General features: G+C 46.6%; 1 protein-coding gene across 1 annotated transcript in view; it reads right to left on the reverse strand.

Annotated features, from left to right (window-relative positions):
- Window positions 1–1,302: 1,302 nt before the first annotated feature.
- The window catches only part of Paxip1 (PAX interacting protein 1), a 47,239-nt gene continuing 32,540 nt past the window's right edge, over window positions 1,303–16,001 (reverse strand). The window contains exons 11-21 of the mRNA XM_051152209.1: window positions 15,783–15,904; window positions 14,456–14,640; window positions 13,492–13,535; window positions 10,533–10,600; window positions 8,481–8,583; window positions 7,228–7,396; window positions 6,094–6,194; window positions 3,504–3,638; window positions 3,350–3,425; window positions 3,203–3,267; window positions 1,303–1,743 (exon numbers count right to left, since the gene is read on the reverse strand). Of these exons, the coding sequence (XP_051008166.1) occupies window positions 1,732–1,743; window positions 3,203–3,267; window positions 3,350–3,425; window positions 3,504–3,638; window positions 6,094–6,194; window positions 7,228–7,396; window positions 8,481–8,583; window positions 10,533–10,600; window positions 13,492–13,535; window positions 14,456–14,640; window positions 15,783–15,904 (1,080 nt within the window). The 3' untranslated portion in view covers window positions 1,303–1,731. The remainder of the gene's footprint in view (window positions 1,744–3,202; window positions 3,268–3,349; window positions 3,426–3,503; window positions 3,639–6,093; window positions 6,195–7,227; window positions 7,397–8,480; window positions 8,584–10,532; window positions 10,601–13,491; window positions 13,536–14,455; window positions 14,641–15,782; window positions 15,905–16,001) is intronic.

Raw genomic sequence — 16,001 nt, forward strand, 5'->3', positions numbered from 1 at the left:
CTTGTTAGCCCTCCTAGGCAAACCCAGGCTCACCACCAGCTGTGTAAGCCAGTTGGCTCTGGACAGCTCCTGGAATTGTTTCCTGGCAGCTTTCAAAGGAGAGATGCTAATTGAAAGGTTAATCAAGCCAGACCTGCTTGTGTTATTTAAATAAGTATCCTGCATCCTACACAAGTGACAGATGTGTGACAGTCAACAGAGAAAGCTGTTGAACCTACTTCCTGGGTTTAAGACACAAGATGGCATGTGGTGTACTGCCAAATCAGACTGTCCCCATATACACAGCTTACCTAGACTTTCACACTTGGAGTTATTTCATAGTGACAACAAACTCCACCAGACATAGGCCAGCTGTGCATGAGTTTCTTGGGTTGCTTAGATACATGCTTCAGAGCAGACAGTGCCTGCCAGTGCAGCACTCTGACCAAGACTGCCACTAGCAATGTTGCAGATAGCTCAACAGAGTGTAACAACTATACAACCAGTCCAAAATAAAGACATCATGACGTGTCCTGGCCCACGGGACGACTCGAACCAGGGTTCAACTGAAATTGGGACTGGGAATCGAAAGTGGGGTACAGAGACACGGGAAGTAACGAGTCAGGTCTGGAAATTTCTGATCAAGATTCCCTTTAATGCGGACAAGTAAGACTTCATATAGTAAGGTCAATAGGATCTATTCTGATCCCTCTCTGCCTAGACCCCAAGGCAAGAACACAATAGCCTGAATAGCTCCCTGTAAGAACTTCCTATTACTGAGTAGCTCTCTGAAAGGATTTCCTTAACCCTCTGGGTGTCTCTCAGTAGGGACTTCCCTACTTCTTTCAAAGGTACATAGTCTGAGGATGGCCTGGAACACAAAGACCTCCTCCGGCCAAGCTCAGCAGCTGGAAGGTCACAGCATGCAGCCTAAGCATGGGATTTCTGACATGGCAGAAGTTAGCATGGCTTCCCACAACATCAGGTCACAAATGATCATACAGGCCTAGCCAGGAAACAAGTAGGTGGACACTGGTGCTTTCTGTAAAACAACCTGCCCCGCCCCTTTGGAATGCAACCTCAGTACAGCAGGGCAGGATCTGCCTAGACTGAGAACAGGCTCATGGCAGTGCCTGGAGCCCCCTTACCACACCAGTCAAGGGTAGCTGCTTAGGAAATACCACCCAAGCCTATTTCTTCACGAGAAAAGTTACTTCAAAACTACTCTGCCATGAAATTTCTTAAAATGCCATCTAGTTTGAGGAAAGTCATTTAAGTTACATGAATATGAAATCATAAATAATCACTCAATGCTAAGTTCAAAAGTTCATTTATTTAAAGGTGAGCAAGTTTTCAATATAAAAGAAAAGAGTGTAAGAAATAAAAATACTCAAAGTACAAAAACATCTCAAATCTTTAACATCCATAATTTAAACAGCAAAGTCTTTATTTACATCATTTATTTGTAGATGAAATTTCATACAGCTTTCTGAAAACACATAAAAACCTGGCAAATTAATCAGATTTAATGTGGGCTCTTAGGCATATAATACAAAACATAATTTATGTTTCCTAGAATAAGGTCACACATCTTAACACGATGCAGTCAGTATTACATGTCTTCCTAGTAGAGGTCTCTCCCTAAGGCAGAGCTGGAAAACAAGCCCTCTGCAGGGAGGGAGTCCTGGTGTGCAGGCTGCCAGCAGCTACCCTTGTGCTCCAGGCTCCAATTGTGCAGCAGGCACAAGGCTGTCAGTTAAACTTATATGTGGCCTTGTTGAGGAAAACGGTCTTCACACCCAAGGGTCAATTGAGCCAGAGCCCCTATGAAAGAAGGAGTTCTAGTGACCTTCTCCTTCACTCAACCTATCCAGTCTTGTTGCACATTCCAACAGCCAGAGCCTATGAAACTTCTGCACCCATGACACACGCTCTCTACCTGACACTTGGGTGACTGGTGGAGGGTCATGCTGCTTAGGTGACTCCAGCATATGGTCAGAGCTAAAGCCCAATCCAATGCACACTCCTAATGCCTTCCGGTCCCCAAACCAAACATAAAAGCATGTCCTAAGTGGGCTGTCAGCCTTAACATTTTATGTGGACCACTTTAGGCCAGCAGCAGTGGTTCTCAACCTTCCTAATGCTGCAACCCTTTAATATCTCACATTTTGGTGACTCTCAACCATAAAATTATCTTCTTTGCTACTTCATAACTGTAATTGTGCTGTTATGAATTGTAATGTGAACTTCTGATATGCAGGACATCTGATATGCAACCCCTGTGAAAGGGTCATTCAACCTCCAAAAAGGAGTAGAGACACACAGGTTGAGAGCAACTAAACAGGCCCACAGATGACCAGTGTGACCTGAAAAGCAACTCTTCCATTGGAAAAGTGGTGGGACAGATGTTCTCAGGTGTAACAAGAGGAGGTGCTGCATAAGACCAGATGCTGCAGCACACTTGCCTCCTGTCATCCCCCAGCTCAGTCTGCCCAGAGGAGGGTCCCTGACAGGCACTCGGGACCCCAGTGCCACCCAGCTGGGTCTTCTAGCTCTCATTTTACTGAGTTCTCCAAGGCTAAGAGGAACTAGATGCACTCAGCTGGGTGACACCACATAGATGAAGGGCCAGGAGGACACCGCTCTGACCTGGGGACTGTTCACACAGTAAAGTAACCACCTCAGCTGGGCATAGTAGCTCATGCCTGCAATCCCAGCACTCAAAGTAAAAGCAGGAGGATCACTCTGAAGTCAGCCTGGGCCACACGGTGCCAAGGCAGCATCTAATACAGAGTGAGACCTCCCCTCAAAAATCTGTGTCCTAAAACTAATACCTGAGATTTTGTGATATGGACTGTAATCTGCCGTTACTTCTCTCCTGAGCGCCTGAAAAGCCTTTAGCCATTCAGACATTTTTTTACCCAGCCACATCTGCAACTTACTACGACACTGTACTGAGCTGTGTCACTTCCCACCTCACGGCTGGAGTGTAGAACACAGCCCTCAGGCATGGACTCCAGTCATTTTCTTTGGGGTCTGTCAAATCTTTGTACACCTATGTAAGCCAGACAGGCCCTTAGTTTGAACTCTCAAAAGGGCTGCTGACTGCACAGCCTGTAACAGCAAGGAAAAAGTCTGGCAACAAGAACCATTGGGGTCCCTTTTTCAACTTGCAAGTGCACCTTCCCCCTCGCCTCTCCCACACTGTGCGCCTTAGTAAAGGATATGATTCGTAGTCCAGTGTCTGTGTGAGGACTCCCGTCAGAACAAACTCCGCATTATGAACATCTGAATGGAATAGAAGCAAAACCGTTAGCACAAGGCCGCTATGAGCACTTGCTGGCCAGTCAAGAGGCGTGGGGAGACATACCTATTCCTCTGGCGAAGTACTCTCGACATAAGTGTAGGTCATTCTCACAGGATATGAGAATGATCTCTGACAGACTCTAGGGAGGAGAGAAAGCTCGTGAGTGAGGGAGAAGCACCACTCGCGACAGCACTGGCTTCTAGGGCTCTGCTCTCACCTTGTTCTGCTTGTGCTCCATGAGCTTCCGGAAGGATGGCTGCTTGGCTAACACCTTCCCCCCTGCGCACTCTACAATCGCCTTCATCGTTGCAAGGCTCGGGCAGATGCCAGGGGTGATGTAGAAATACTTTGTCTAGAAGTAAACAGAAACATGTTTTTTAAATGTTTTCTAATTATTTGTGTGTACCTTTTCATAAATTGGATGGAGATTTTTGTGTCTTGTTTTTTGTGATTACTACACAAAGGCAGGGTCTCTATGTAGCCCTGGCTGTCCTGAACTTTCTATGTAGATTAGGCTGGCCTTGAACTCAGAGATCCGACTGATTCTGTCTCCAAAGTGCTGGGATTTAAAGGCATGTGTCATCACACCTGGCTGTACTGAGATTTTAGACAAATTATCTAATTTTCCAGAACTATGTAGGTTATGTTCCCTGCAGCTTGTTATCTACTCAGACACACAGAGGGAGTTAGCGGAAGACTTCCCTCGTGGAATGAGGCCTACAGTCAGTAAAAGTAACCACGGTTAGCTGCCTGAGATCTATCTGAACACATTAACAATAAACTCAAGACACTGCATTGGTGTCGTATTAAGTACGAAAATCAAAACACTTCCTTTGATGTCATTTAACCAAAAACAAATCCAGAATTTGAATTCTCTCCTTATCTCCCTGTATCTTCCATCCTCCTCTCTCTTCTGTAGGCTTCTTGTGACTCTGTCCTTGTCCTGGTCCCTGTTTCTGTCCATCACAAGGGGTTTTCCTTTGCCCTTTCCTGAACAGCACAGAAATGATCACACGGGGAGGAGTGAGGGATTCTTCACAGGAACCTTTAACTGAGTTTACAAGGACCGAGCCACAGGCTCCAATTAACATCCCATGACCCAGACAACAGACAGTCCTAGAATGGTATGGCCAACACTGATGGTGGCTATCTGTTTATAAGACAGCTTTCACACACACCCCTGCTGTTTCCAGCAAAGATGACCAGAACACACATTCAAGCACTGGGGCATGAGAGAGTACATATTTAAGTACAGCTATGCATTAGTTTAGGCTGTAAGAGGTGATTACACGGGAAACCCAAGGCCACTAAGGTTGACTGGTGCATTGCTCTCTTAAACCAACAGGCCTGGTACACAGTAGGACAGCAGTCTTAAATCTCAAGCAACCCTAAGGTGTAGTATTAGCTCCACTGCAAGGTCCAGTAAAAGTTACATTCTAAGAGAATGTAAGGTTTTTTCTGTTTTTTTTTTTTTAATCACAACACATCACTACAGCTGCCACCTACAAGAACCAGAGCACAGAGAATGCCAAAGCAGGATGGCACATGTTTGCCAGTTGGTGTAAATTCCAAGGCAGCTGGCATCTGGCTATAGCTGTCTGCCCAGCAGGGGAACAGCAGCTCCAATTCTGCAGGTATAGACAGAATAGGAAACCATATTGATGCTGATGCTTTCCTAAAATTATTATACACAGAGATAAACACTTAGAAAAACTCAGACCCCTGAAGGAAACATTACTTGGCTTCCAGGCTGGAGAGATAGCTCAGTGGTTAAGAGCACTGTCTGCTCTTCCAAAGGTCCTGAGTTCAATTCCCAGCAACCACATGGTGGCTCACAACCATCTATAATGAGATCTGGTGTTCTGGTGACGTACATGCAGGCAGAGCACTGTATACATTATAAATAAATCGATCTTTTAAAAAAAATTATTGGCTTCCAAATCACTCCTAAAAAGTTCAAAGACCAGATGATTTTTATTGACTACTTAGTTCTGATACAAAAATGAGTATTTCCCAACTGTCCCAAGTCTCTTATCTAGCAAATGTTTAAAAGACAGACGCCTACATTTTCTTTCTTTCCTTCTTTCTTTTCAGACAAGGTTTCTCTTTGTAGACTTGGCTGTCCTCGAACTCACAGCAATCTGCCTGCTTCTACTTCGAGAGTGCTGGGATTAAAGGCATGGACCACCACGCCCGGCAATGCCTACATTTTCATCTAGCATTCAGTCAGTATTTTTCCAAGTACCTTCTCTAGGGGAATGCACATTTACTGAGAACAACACAAGCAGGAGCCTGCTAAGATTTGTTAAAAGCCACAAAACAAAACAAGCCAGTTGTGGTGGCGCACACTGGTAGGATTTGCTGAAGGAGGCAGAGGCAGGAGGATCACGATTTGAGGACCAGCTTGGTCAACCAAACAACCAAATCAAACCAACCAAACAAACCTAAAATGTCTCTTACCAGTTCACTTATTCATCAAAACACTCTTGAGTCACTTATCTTTGACAGATCTACTCAGTAGGTTATTGTAGTAATTCTTTCCTCACAGTGAAGAGTGTGTGGCATGTGACATTAATTCCAGACTCAGGAGACAGAGAGAGGCAAGAGGGTCTCAGTAAGTTGGAGGCCAGCCTGGTCTATATAGCAAGTGCCAGCCCAGTCTGCTCTACACAGGAGACAGTCACTGTCCCTTAAGATGTGCTACATTTCCTTGCAGAAGGAGTGGAAAGGACAACTGGTGATCCATCCATCACCTGGGCCACTGTCATGTTTACTTGGCTCTACGGGAGCTTTCCTTCCCAGCATACCTTAAAGAGGGGAGACACGTGGGCTCGCTTTAAGGACTCTTCCAGACTGAAAGAGAAGAGTACTTCTGCCTCAGCATCTCGCAGGATGTAGTTCTGCTCATCTGGAAAACAGAACAGTGCATGCTCTGAAAGATGCAGCCCTGCATAGAGCCAGGTCCACATGCAGGCAGAACATACTACCCACAGCTACACTCACCCTGCGACTTGGGTTTTGTCCTGGCTGTTTTTATGTCAACTTGAGACATGCTAGAGTCATCTGAGGGGAAGGAACCTCATTTGGGAAATTACTTCCATAAGATCAGGCTGTATGCAAGCCTGCGGGGCATTTTCTTTATTAGCATTTGACAGGGAGGGTGGTGACATCCCCAGGTCCTGGGTTCTGCAAGAAAGCAGGCTGAGCAAGCCATGTGGAGCACCCTCCATGGCCTCTGCATCAGCTCCTGCCTCCACGTGCCAGCCCTGCACAAGTTCCTGTCCTGACTTCCTTGGCTGATGAGCAGTGACATGGAAGTACACACAAACTAACCCTTCCTCCCCTAGTTACTTTTGGTCATGGTGTCTCCTCACAGCAACAGTAACCTGACTAAGCAGATATTTATGTCTCACTTTCTGTTTCACTCACTTCCCTTCAAAATAGGCAGACTACCAGTCAGGTGGGCTTCCTACTTCTAGACAAGTGTTGTACCACCGAGCTAGCCCTCAGTCTAAGCACTAATAGGAAGGCCGGTGCTGTGTATAGAGCTTCCACAGGCTGCTCATCAATGGCCCAATGAAAGAAGGCAGTCGCTCTTCCTGTCGGCAGTGAGGTGCTCTTGTCTACTAAGACTTTATGGTGCACGGGAATTGAGTATCATAGGTGAATTTCTGAATGGAATGTACTAAGAACAGCTTGTCTTTTCCCTTGATGCCATTCAAAGACTAAACCTTTGTGTCTTATAGTAGAATACAAAGATGTCAGCAAAGGAATCCTTGTGACAGGAAATAAATGTATGAGTTTAAATGAATAAATACCAAGTGTTTGTTAAAGAATAAACTAGACACAGACTGGGATAATCTAATAAAAGGCTGCAACTTGGCCACTGAAAAGGAGCGCCCAGCCCAGCCCAGCCCGGCCCAGCCCAGCCCGGCACGCACCGACGAACACTTGGCGCTTGAAGCACTCCTCCAGCCAGTCTGGGGTCACAATGTGCTTTACCACAGAGATGGCCGTCAGGAACTTTACCGTACGTGTCACCTTGCTGGCAATGAGATGGGTGCACTTCTTCGTGGACTCAGCAACTTCCCCACCCAGGATGTACAGCTTCTGAAGCCCCAAACACACCAGAAAGGGAGTCACATGTCAGTAGAGTGACACACCAGACCAGTTCCGAGACAAAACTTGCTTTATATAGCCTTCCTCAACTGCACTTAATGATAGGAAAAGCGACACATAAGCACCGCCAATGGGCGCCTCAGCAGCCAACACCACACAAACCCGTGTCAGAGCAAGTTCTATAGACAGTAACTGCATCTAAAAGGCCCGAGGCCCTAGGGCTGGCTGCAGCACACACACACTCTACAGGTGTACAGAGCTCCACAGGGACATATGAATCTCACCTCTAGCCAACAGTGGCATAACTAGGGACTAAGGCACGCCCATGTAAGTAAGACCTTGCAACAACCTTGCTCAGATTTTAAAGGCGTAATAATGAAATGGTAGCAGTGGTGTTAGTAATTGCTTCCTTAAAGGGGGTAAGGGCTGCTGGCAAAATGGCTCAGTGGGAAAGGGCAGTTGCCATCAAGCATGATGACAAGAAAGTCCCATTCCCAGAACCCACATGGTTGAATGTGATTCTGTGATTTCCACTGTACGCTGTGGCACATGTACACCACCCTGCCTCCAATACACACAGAGCACACAAAATAATTATTTAAGTAGAAAGCATATGAATCTAACTTCATTATTGTCAGTGAATTTTGACCCTCTTTCACCAAAACAAAACTACCAAACACCAAGTCCTACCAATCCCTCTGACACTCTCTTAAATGACTGTCACCGCCATCCTCTCACCCACCGTACTCTAGGATGGCATCCTTCTTTCCCAGAGAACTCATCACGGGCAGAGCCTTCAAGGCCCGGTGCCCTCAAGGCCAAAGTCTTCATAAGAAGGACACAGTGATGGTCCTGGTGCTTCCATTAGCAGCAACCCTAGCAATGAACAATGAAATAAAGAGCAGGCTGCCCTGTTCTTCCAGTGCTCAGGCCTCGCTCTGTGTCCAAGGACTATACACAAGCTAGCCCAGCGCTCTACCCAGCAACATCCCTGCTACACGCCATGCTAATGCATAGCTAGCCTACAGTAAAGATAGAGGAGACACTGATGAAAACCACTCAACATGGTCTTCACCTTAATGTACTGCTGAACTTGAACAGGCTCAAATCCAGTGAACAGCACATAAGGCGTCAGCTCTGGGCTCAGCTTCTTGGTGGGAGGTGGCAGGTCTTCAATTCTGTGATGCAAACACACAAGAAACGATGATTTAAAATAAGTGCTCTTCAGGGAACATGTGTATGTGCTCAACAGAGTGACCGCTCTCTTCACTTTAACATATATGTGCTCAGCACAGTGACCACTCTCTACACACTAACATGCACGTGCCCAGCACAGTGACCATTCTTCACGTTAACATGCATGTGCCCAGCACAATGGCCACTCTCCACATTACCATGCATGTGCCCAGCAGAGTGACCACTCTTTCACCTTAACATGTTCCCAGCACAGTGACTGCTCTCTTCACATTAACGTGTATACACCAAGCACAATGACGGCTCTTCACATTAACATGTATGTGCCCAGCACAATGCCCGCTCTTCATGTTAACATGCATGTGCCCAACACAATGACTGCTCTTTGCATTGAAATGCATTTTTAATATTGTCATTTATTTACTATTTTGCAGTGGAGCCGATAGAATGCAGAGCCTCACTACATTGGTAAGGGCTCTGTAACTGGGCACACCGCACCCATAGTCCCTCATGTCAAGCTTTTTAAAACCTTCAAGCCGGGTATGGTGGCGCACGCCTTTAATCCCAGCACTCAGGAGGCAGAAGCAGGCAGATCTCTGTGAGTTCAAGGCCAGCCTGGTCTACAAAGCAAATCCAGGACAGCCAAGGCTACATAGAGAGACCCTGTCTCGAAAATTAAATAAATAAATAAAAACCTTCAATTAGCTTGGTTATTACTGTGTTGTTAAAGTCACAACGACACACTGAGAAATTGTCCTGGTGCTGCCACCTGCTATGTTCTAGCCCTGCCTTCACCACGGCACTGCAAGGGAGAGCTTAAATAAAAGCCTTTGGTCTGGAAAAACTGTCAACTGTATCTGCAGCCATTTAAAAGCTGAGTTTTATTCAGCATATGCTATGGGTGTGAAGGATGAGGAGAGGAGGATGAGGAGAGAGATGAGAACATGCTGATTGCAAAAGGCCCCTCACCATCTCCTCTCAGCGAGTACAATGTGGAGTCAAGAGCTCTTGAGCGTCATGGGAGAGAACGGAGGCCCCTGGCTTGCTCCTGTTTGCTGTGGCTTCTGCTCTCAGGGAGGCAGGACCTCTGACCAGAGAGACTGCCTCCAGATGAGCCAGAAAGTACATATGGAGCAACACCCAATCAGCATGCAGCATGCCAAGTCTCTCAGAGGAATCTGGGCTCTTTTTCCCAGGGTGGCCTCTCTGAGAACTGGTACCTCCAAGTACCTATAAGGCCCAGCAGCCAGCACTCAAGATGCAGGTGGAACATTGTTGGGCAGCCTGCTTCCCCACAGCAGCTGCTGCTTACATAAGGTTGGGGTAAAGTTTTGCTTGAGAAAAAAGTTCTGGTTTTTATTTTATTTAATTAATGTATTTATTTTTATTTTTTTGGTTTTTCTTGGCTGTCCTGGACTCATTTTGCACCAGGCTGGCCTCAAACTCACAGCGATCCACCTGCCTCTGACTCCTCAGTGTTGGGATGAGCCACCATGCCTGGCCTTGGTTTTTATTTTTAATAAATAAAAAAGAAAACTGCTTCATGACTGAGTATCTCTCAAATTAGACACTGCAGTATGTCACGTGGCAAAAGTAAATCCTTTAAGTCCAGCTTATGATTATCTGCATGGCTGTTTAGCCTGCATGTGTGTCTCTACACCGTGTGCATGTCTGGTACCCACAGAGGCTAGAAGGCATTAGATCCTGTAGAACTGGAATTATTGGCAACTGTGAACTGCCGTGTAGCCGCTAGGAACTGCACTCAGGTCCTCTGCAAGATCTGCCAGTGCTCTTCACCACTGAGCAACCTCCCTAGCCCCCCAAGTACAATATACTGTGAAAACTTAGAAACATCTGGCAGTTGGTGGCAATCTTCCAAAGCAGACCTGTAAAAGAGAGGCAAGTAGAAGGCCACTTGCCCGGCTGCGCGTACCTGGCTCTTTTAGAAGGCTGGATGTTGGCGACCTCATTTGGCTTCAGCTTAGGGGGTAATCTTACACCCTGTAATTAAAACATTATGCACGTGTCAATCAAAAAAATCTCCAATACAGGGGCTTCCAAGACAACACCTCCAACACCCATGGAACCTACCCACAGGAGAGAACCACGGCCCTCACCACTAGAACAAGTACATGCTCAAAAAGGCTGGGTGGCATGGGCCAGGAGCAGAAACTAACACTCCAGAGAACCTGCCCTTTTCCTCTCTCCTCCTCTAGTCCCAAATCTCTGGACACTTAAAACCGCCTGCCTATTCCCTTCACCTCTCAGAATGCTCAGCCATCAACTCCCCATCTTTACTTCAAGTATTTGTTCTGGGTCCCAACTTGGAGCACAGTAAACATTATCAGTTCCAACACATCTCCCTAAAACAAGACCAGCCTAAAACCGGAAGCCACTCAAGGTACACAGGCTATCAGGTGACAATCAGATCAACAGTACTGCTATGAGCAAGCAGAGGTGCTAACCTTAGCAGGAACCTTACATACCAGAACCAGCCCAAGCCCCCACCTCCCTCAGCAAAAGGCCTCACCCACCAGCTCAAGACACTGCCTCAGGACAGAAGCATGACAACAAGACAGAAGGGGGGTCCCACCTCAGGGGCCATCTCACTCTGTCACATTGCCCATCCCTTCACAGGCTCAACTTAGAGGCTTTTAGTTAGCTGGGCCTGGTAGTCCAGGCTGGCAAAGTTCAAGGCCTTTCTAGGCTACAGAATGGAGTTTAAGGCCAGCTTTTGCTTGTTTTGAAACATATAAAGGGCTGGGTGCAGAACCACTGCCTGGCACATGACATTGGCTCAATCTTCAGCACATACAAAAAAGCAAAGCAGCACCTTTACTTGCTCACTCACTACGTTCCCAACCATATTCTGAACCTCCAGCCCAGACTCACTGAACTATAAGCCACGTCTCCTACACATGCTGCCGTGAATACACAACTAAAAAAGCCAAGCACATCTCTCATGCATTGTGCACCTAGCAGTCTCCAGAGGCCTAAGCAGCATACTATCTCCAGGAAGGTCTTTCCTGCCATTGTTTATCAAGAGACTTCTCTACCATTTCCACAGCACTGGCCTGCTGGGAGCTGAAGCTTTCCTACAAAGGCCCAAGAGAATGGTCTGGGAAGCCTAGGCCATGTGGTTTGTGAGAGATGACTCTGGCTGCCACTTGCCCATTTGGACACAGCTCAGGAATTGCTTCCCATGAGCAGGGAGGATACTGGCTTTGCTGATGAGCCTGAGCTGGCCATGCTCTATGTTACAAAATGTGCCACAGGGGCCTGGCATGTCAGGAGGCGGATCTCAGTGAGTTCTAAGCCAGCCAGATCAATATAGCAAGTTCTAGGACAGCCATGGCTACTAGTGATTTCCAGGTCTACTTAGATCCTATTTCAAACAAACAAAACAAAAAAGAAACAAGGGCCTGACTATGCTGTGCAGGCTGGCCTTAATCTCCTACTTTGGCCACTCAAGTAGCGAGAACTATCAGCGCGCACTCCACTGTCACTGGCAGTATAAGCCCACTTTAAAAACAGTACAGCTTAAAGCCAGACACTCACACTTGTAATCCTAGTCTTGTAGTCATCTTCAGACATACATCAAGTTCAAGGCCCCAAGACAGGTCCCATGTAGAGCCCAGAGTCAAGTTTTCCTCATGAATGTGGCCTCTGGTAGGTTGGTCATGCAGATATGGACGGTGCTAATTAGACTCAGTGGGTTGTTTTTTAAATCTTTTAAAAAGAGGACAAGAAGCTCATGGAGCTGCAGCGGATTGGGTAGGGGGTTGTAGACTCTGAAGGAACATAGGTTCCATAGCCTTGTATATTTGAATGTTTGGTTGCCTGCAGGTAAACTGTTTGTGAAAGATTAGGAGGTGTGGCCTTGATGGAGGAGTGCGCCACTGGGTCTGGGCTTGAGGTTGCAAAAGCCCACTTGAGGCGCAGTCATTCCCCGGCCCCCGTCTGCCTCACGACAGTAGATCAAATGTAAGCTCCGAGCTACTGCTCCAGCACCAGGCCTACTGCCTGTTGCCATGCTTCCTATGGAGCGGTAAGCAAGGACCCCGTTAAATGCTTTTCTTAATAAGCTGCCTTGATTATGATGTCTTCTCAAAGCAGTGGAATAGTTACTAAGACAGGGGTGAATATGACTGAATTACTATGAGTGTATGAACTACAAGAGTAATAAATTAAAACCACTAGCTGGAGATACTTTTATAATACATTCTAACACATCTGTGACAGGTATGCAGTCCTAAGCCTACAGCTGTCCTACAGAGTGTGGACCCCTGACAGGAACAATAGATCATAATCGAGTAAACACGAATACAACAAAGCCACAAGCTCATCAAACCGTAAAGGTGAGAATGTAGACAGCCCCTAACAGACAACACATAACTAACTACTTCCAGAATGTTCTATCCCGATACGGCTCACCAGAACATCCAATATGACATGACTCTACCCAGGAATGCTCAGGCACGTTCCGCAAGGACAGGGAATTCTGACCTGGGGCCTGTGTTGAGTCATACTCGTGTCACTTCTAGTGGCTCTGAAGGCTTTGCCCACTAGCTATGAGAAATAGCTGACACCTGATGAGTCCTGCTCCTTGATTCCAGGAGTGTAACATAGCTCTCTGCACATCTGCACGCACTCACCACCCACATTGACAACAGCAATTGTAGACTAGTATGCTAACAGACAAGACACAATGAAGACACCCTACATGTACTACTAAACAGGTGACAAGAAGCTAAAATTCACAAACATCTCAGCTGCACTTAAGTAACACAGCAGCTGCCACAGTGCAGGCGAAGAGAGGCACATACAGGAGGCCACATGGGGTATGGGGATGACATACAGCGATGCCTCTGTGGGGTGTGGGGCTGGCATACCATCAATAGCTCTGCAGTCACCTTCACTGGGACCCGCCATGCATCTGAAAGAGAAAGATGTCATCTTCCAGGTTGAATGTGCACACAACCCCATTGTAAGTCCCTCCTAGGCAGGGAACCTAGACACCAGGGCGTGTGCACAGCTCTCGTGCAGGGCAAGGGAAACTGTAATGCTCAGGTTCCCTGGACAGGTGAGGCAAGCATGGCTGATGCTTCACACCATCCTTGGTCAAGGGTGTGTGCTGTGAGCAGCACCCCATTCCGCAACGATGCAGTCATGATGAGAGGTGGCCAGCAGCAGGACCCACAATGACCAATACACTAGTGCTGGCCACAGGGAGCAGCTTGCACTGTGCAACCAAGTGGACCTGAAGCCCAATGTACACTCAAGTCTCTGCAAGGCCCAGGCAGTCCTTTGGGACAAACATCTGCACAGTGAAGTGTGTCCGGTGGGAACATAGAGCAAGGCTTCTCATGAAGAAAGCCTTCTAAATCAAACTGGGCTTCTCAGGGGAATTTCAAAACACGGCATGAGTAATCTTCAATTCTGAAAGGCAGAATTAAAATCTAGTGCATATTTACACAAGTATGAATTTTAAAGATTAGTAAAAAAAAAAAATCTTAAAAAAAAAAACTGTGTTGCAACTTATATCCCCTATCTTCTGTGGAACAGTCCTTTCCTGAGGTGTTTTCATAATATCAAAGGGCTGACCACATACAAGGCAGAAAACCAGAGAATCCATTAAGCGCTCAAAGCTTGACAGTGACAAAGAAGGCACCAACCCTAAGAGAGAACAAGGTGTTCCCAGCTCTAAATCCTTCTTGGACACAAACCCAACAACCAAACCATTTAGAACATGGGCAGAGGGGAGGAAGTGGAGACAGGTAGACAGAAACTAAATTGTGGTGTAAGCAGTTTTGACAGCTGTCAAGCAACAGTGTCAGCACATGAACCATCACTTACCTACAAGACTTAAGACCAAGTGTGGAGTGGGCGCAAAGGGGTCCGGTAGGTTGAAGGCAGTGTACCGGCTGTACTGCACCTGCCGCAAGGCCTCGAAGTTTCCCAGCAGGATGTCCCCCAGCCACTGTGCATTCACACAGGGGATCCTCCACTCTTTGGCCTTCTCATACTTCAAGCCACTTGGTCTTTTTTTAATGAAAAATCACATTTATTCAATGTTAGTGCCACCTTACTATGAATTTTTTTTTTCTATTTTTCAACAAAAGCCATTAAGAAAACTATTAAAAGTGGCAAGCATGTTTTAGCAAAGCTGCCAGCAATCCAAGCTGGAGGCCAAGGATACTTAACCTTGCGCTCCAGCTGGGTCAGAATCTGACTTTAACTCTATTCCTGGTATTAAACTCATCAATTCAAGTTCTATTATTTCATCCACTCACGGGAGTCTTTTATAGGTACTTCTGTTGACAGTATTGTGAATAGTGATGCCTTTAAAATAGAGACAAAGGTTTTTGGGGTTTTTTTGGGGGGGTGGGTGGGTTTCAAGATAGGGTTTCTCTGTTTAGCCTTGACTATCCTGGAATTGTTCTGTAAACCAGGCTGGCCTCGAACTCAGAGAGATTCACATGCCTTTGCTTCCCCAAGTGCTGGGATTACAGGTGTGCACCACCAAGCCTGGCTGACAAGGATTATTTATTAAGAACAAATGAAATGTCAGGTCTGGTGGCACACACCTTCAATCCTAGCACTAAGGAGGCAGGAGCAGATGGATTTCTGTGAGTTCAAGACCAGCCTGATCTACCCAGAGAGTTCCAGGACAGCTAGGACTACTTAGAGACTCAATCTCAAAAACAACAAAAGGAGGAATAAAAGGCACTAAAGAGTAGAAGAGGGCTGGTAGTGAGCTGGGCAGCCAAAGGCCTTCGTGCCATTCTTTTATGGGCTTCAAAACTTGAAATGCCCACAAAACTATGGCGCACGCCTTTAATCCCAGCACTCGGGAGGCAGAGGCAGGCGGATCGCTGTGAGTTTGAGGCCAGCCTGGCCTACAAAGTGAGTGCAGGATGGCCAAGGCTACACAGAGAAACCCTGTCTCGAAAAACCAAAAAAAAAAAAAAAAAAAAAAAAAGAAAATACTGCTAGCCAGGCATGGTGATAGATGCCTGAGATCCCAGCACTTGTAGGCACAGGCAGGAGGATTGCCACAAGTTTGCAACTACCCTAGCTTTTAAGAGGTCATGCCTCCCCCAACAAACCAAACCACCCCACTATCTGCACATCCCTCTCGTCTGAGCAGACAAGATTGAAACAGATTCCAAGGCCAGCTTACTCTTTACAGATGAGGACTGTGTTGCTCCGACACAGGTACCCTGTGTATTTGGCACCTGCCAGATATGCCATTAACTTCAGGTCATCTCTGTCATTGTCAACAAATCCAGTCACAGAGATAATCTGCAGAGAAAAGAGCAAATGATATGCAATACCCAATGGCTTTGACTATGCCTTCTCATGTGCCTATGCCATCAGGGGACATATCTGGTACTATCAT

This window comes from Acomys russatus, chromosome 10 (genome assembly GCF_903995435.1).
Source record: "Acomys russatus chromosome 10, mAcoRus1.1, whole genome shotgun sequence".
Lineage (NCBI taxonomy): Eukaryota > Metazoa > Chordata > Mammalia > Rodentia > Muridae > Acomys > Acomys russatus.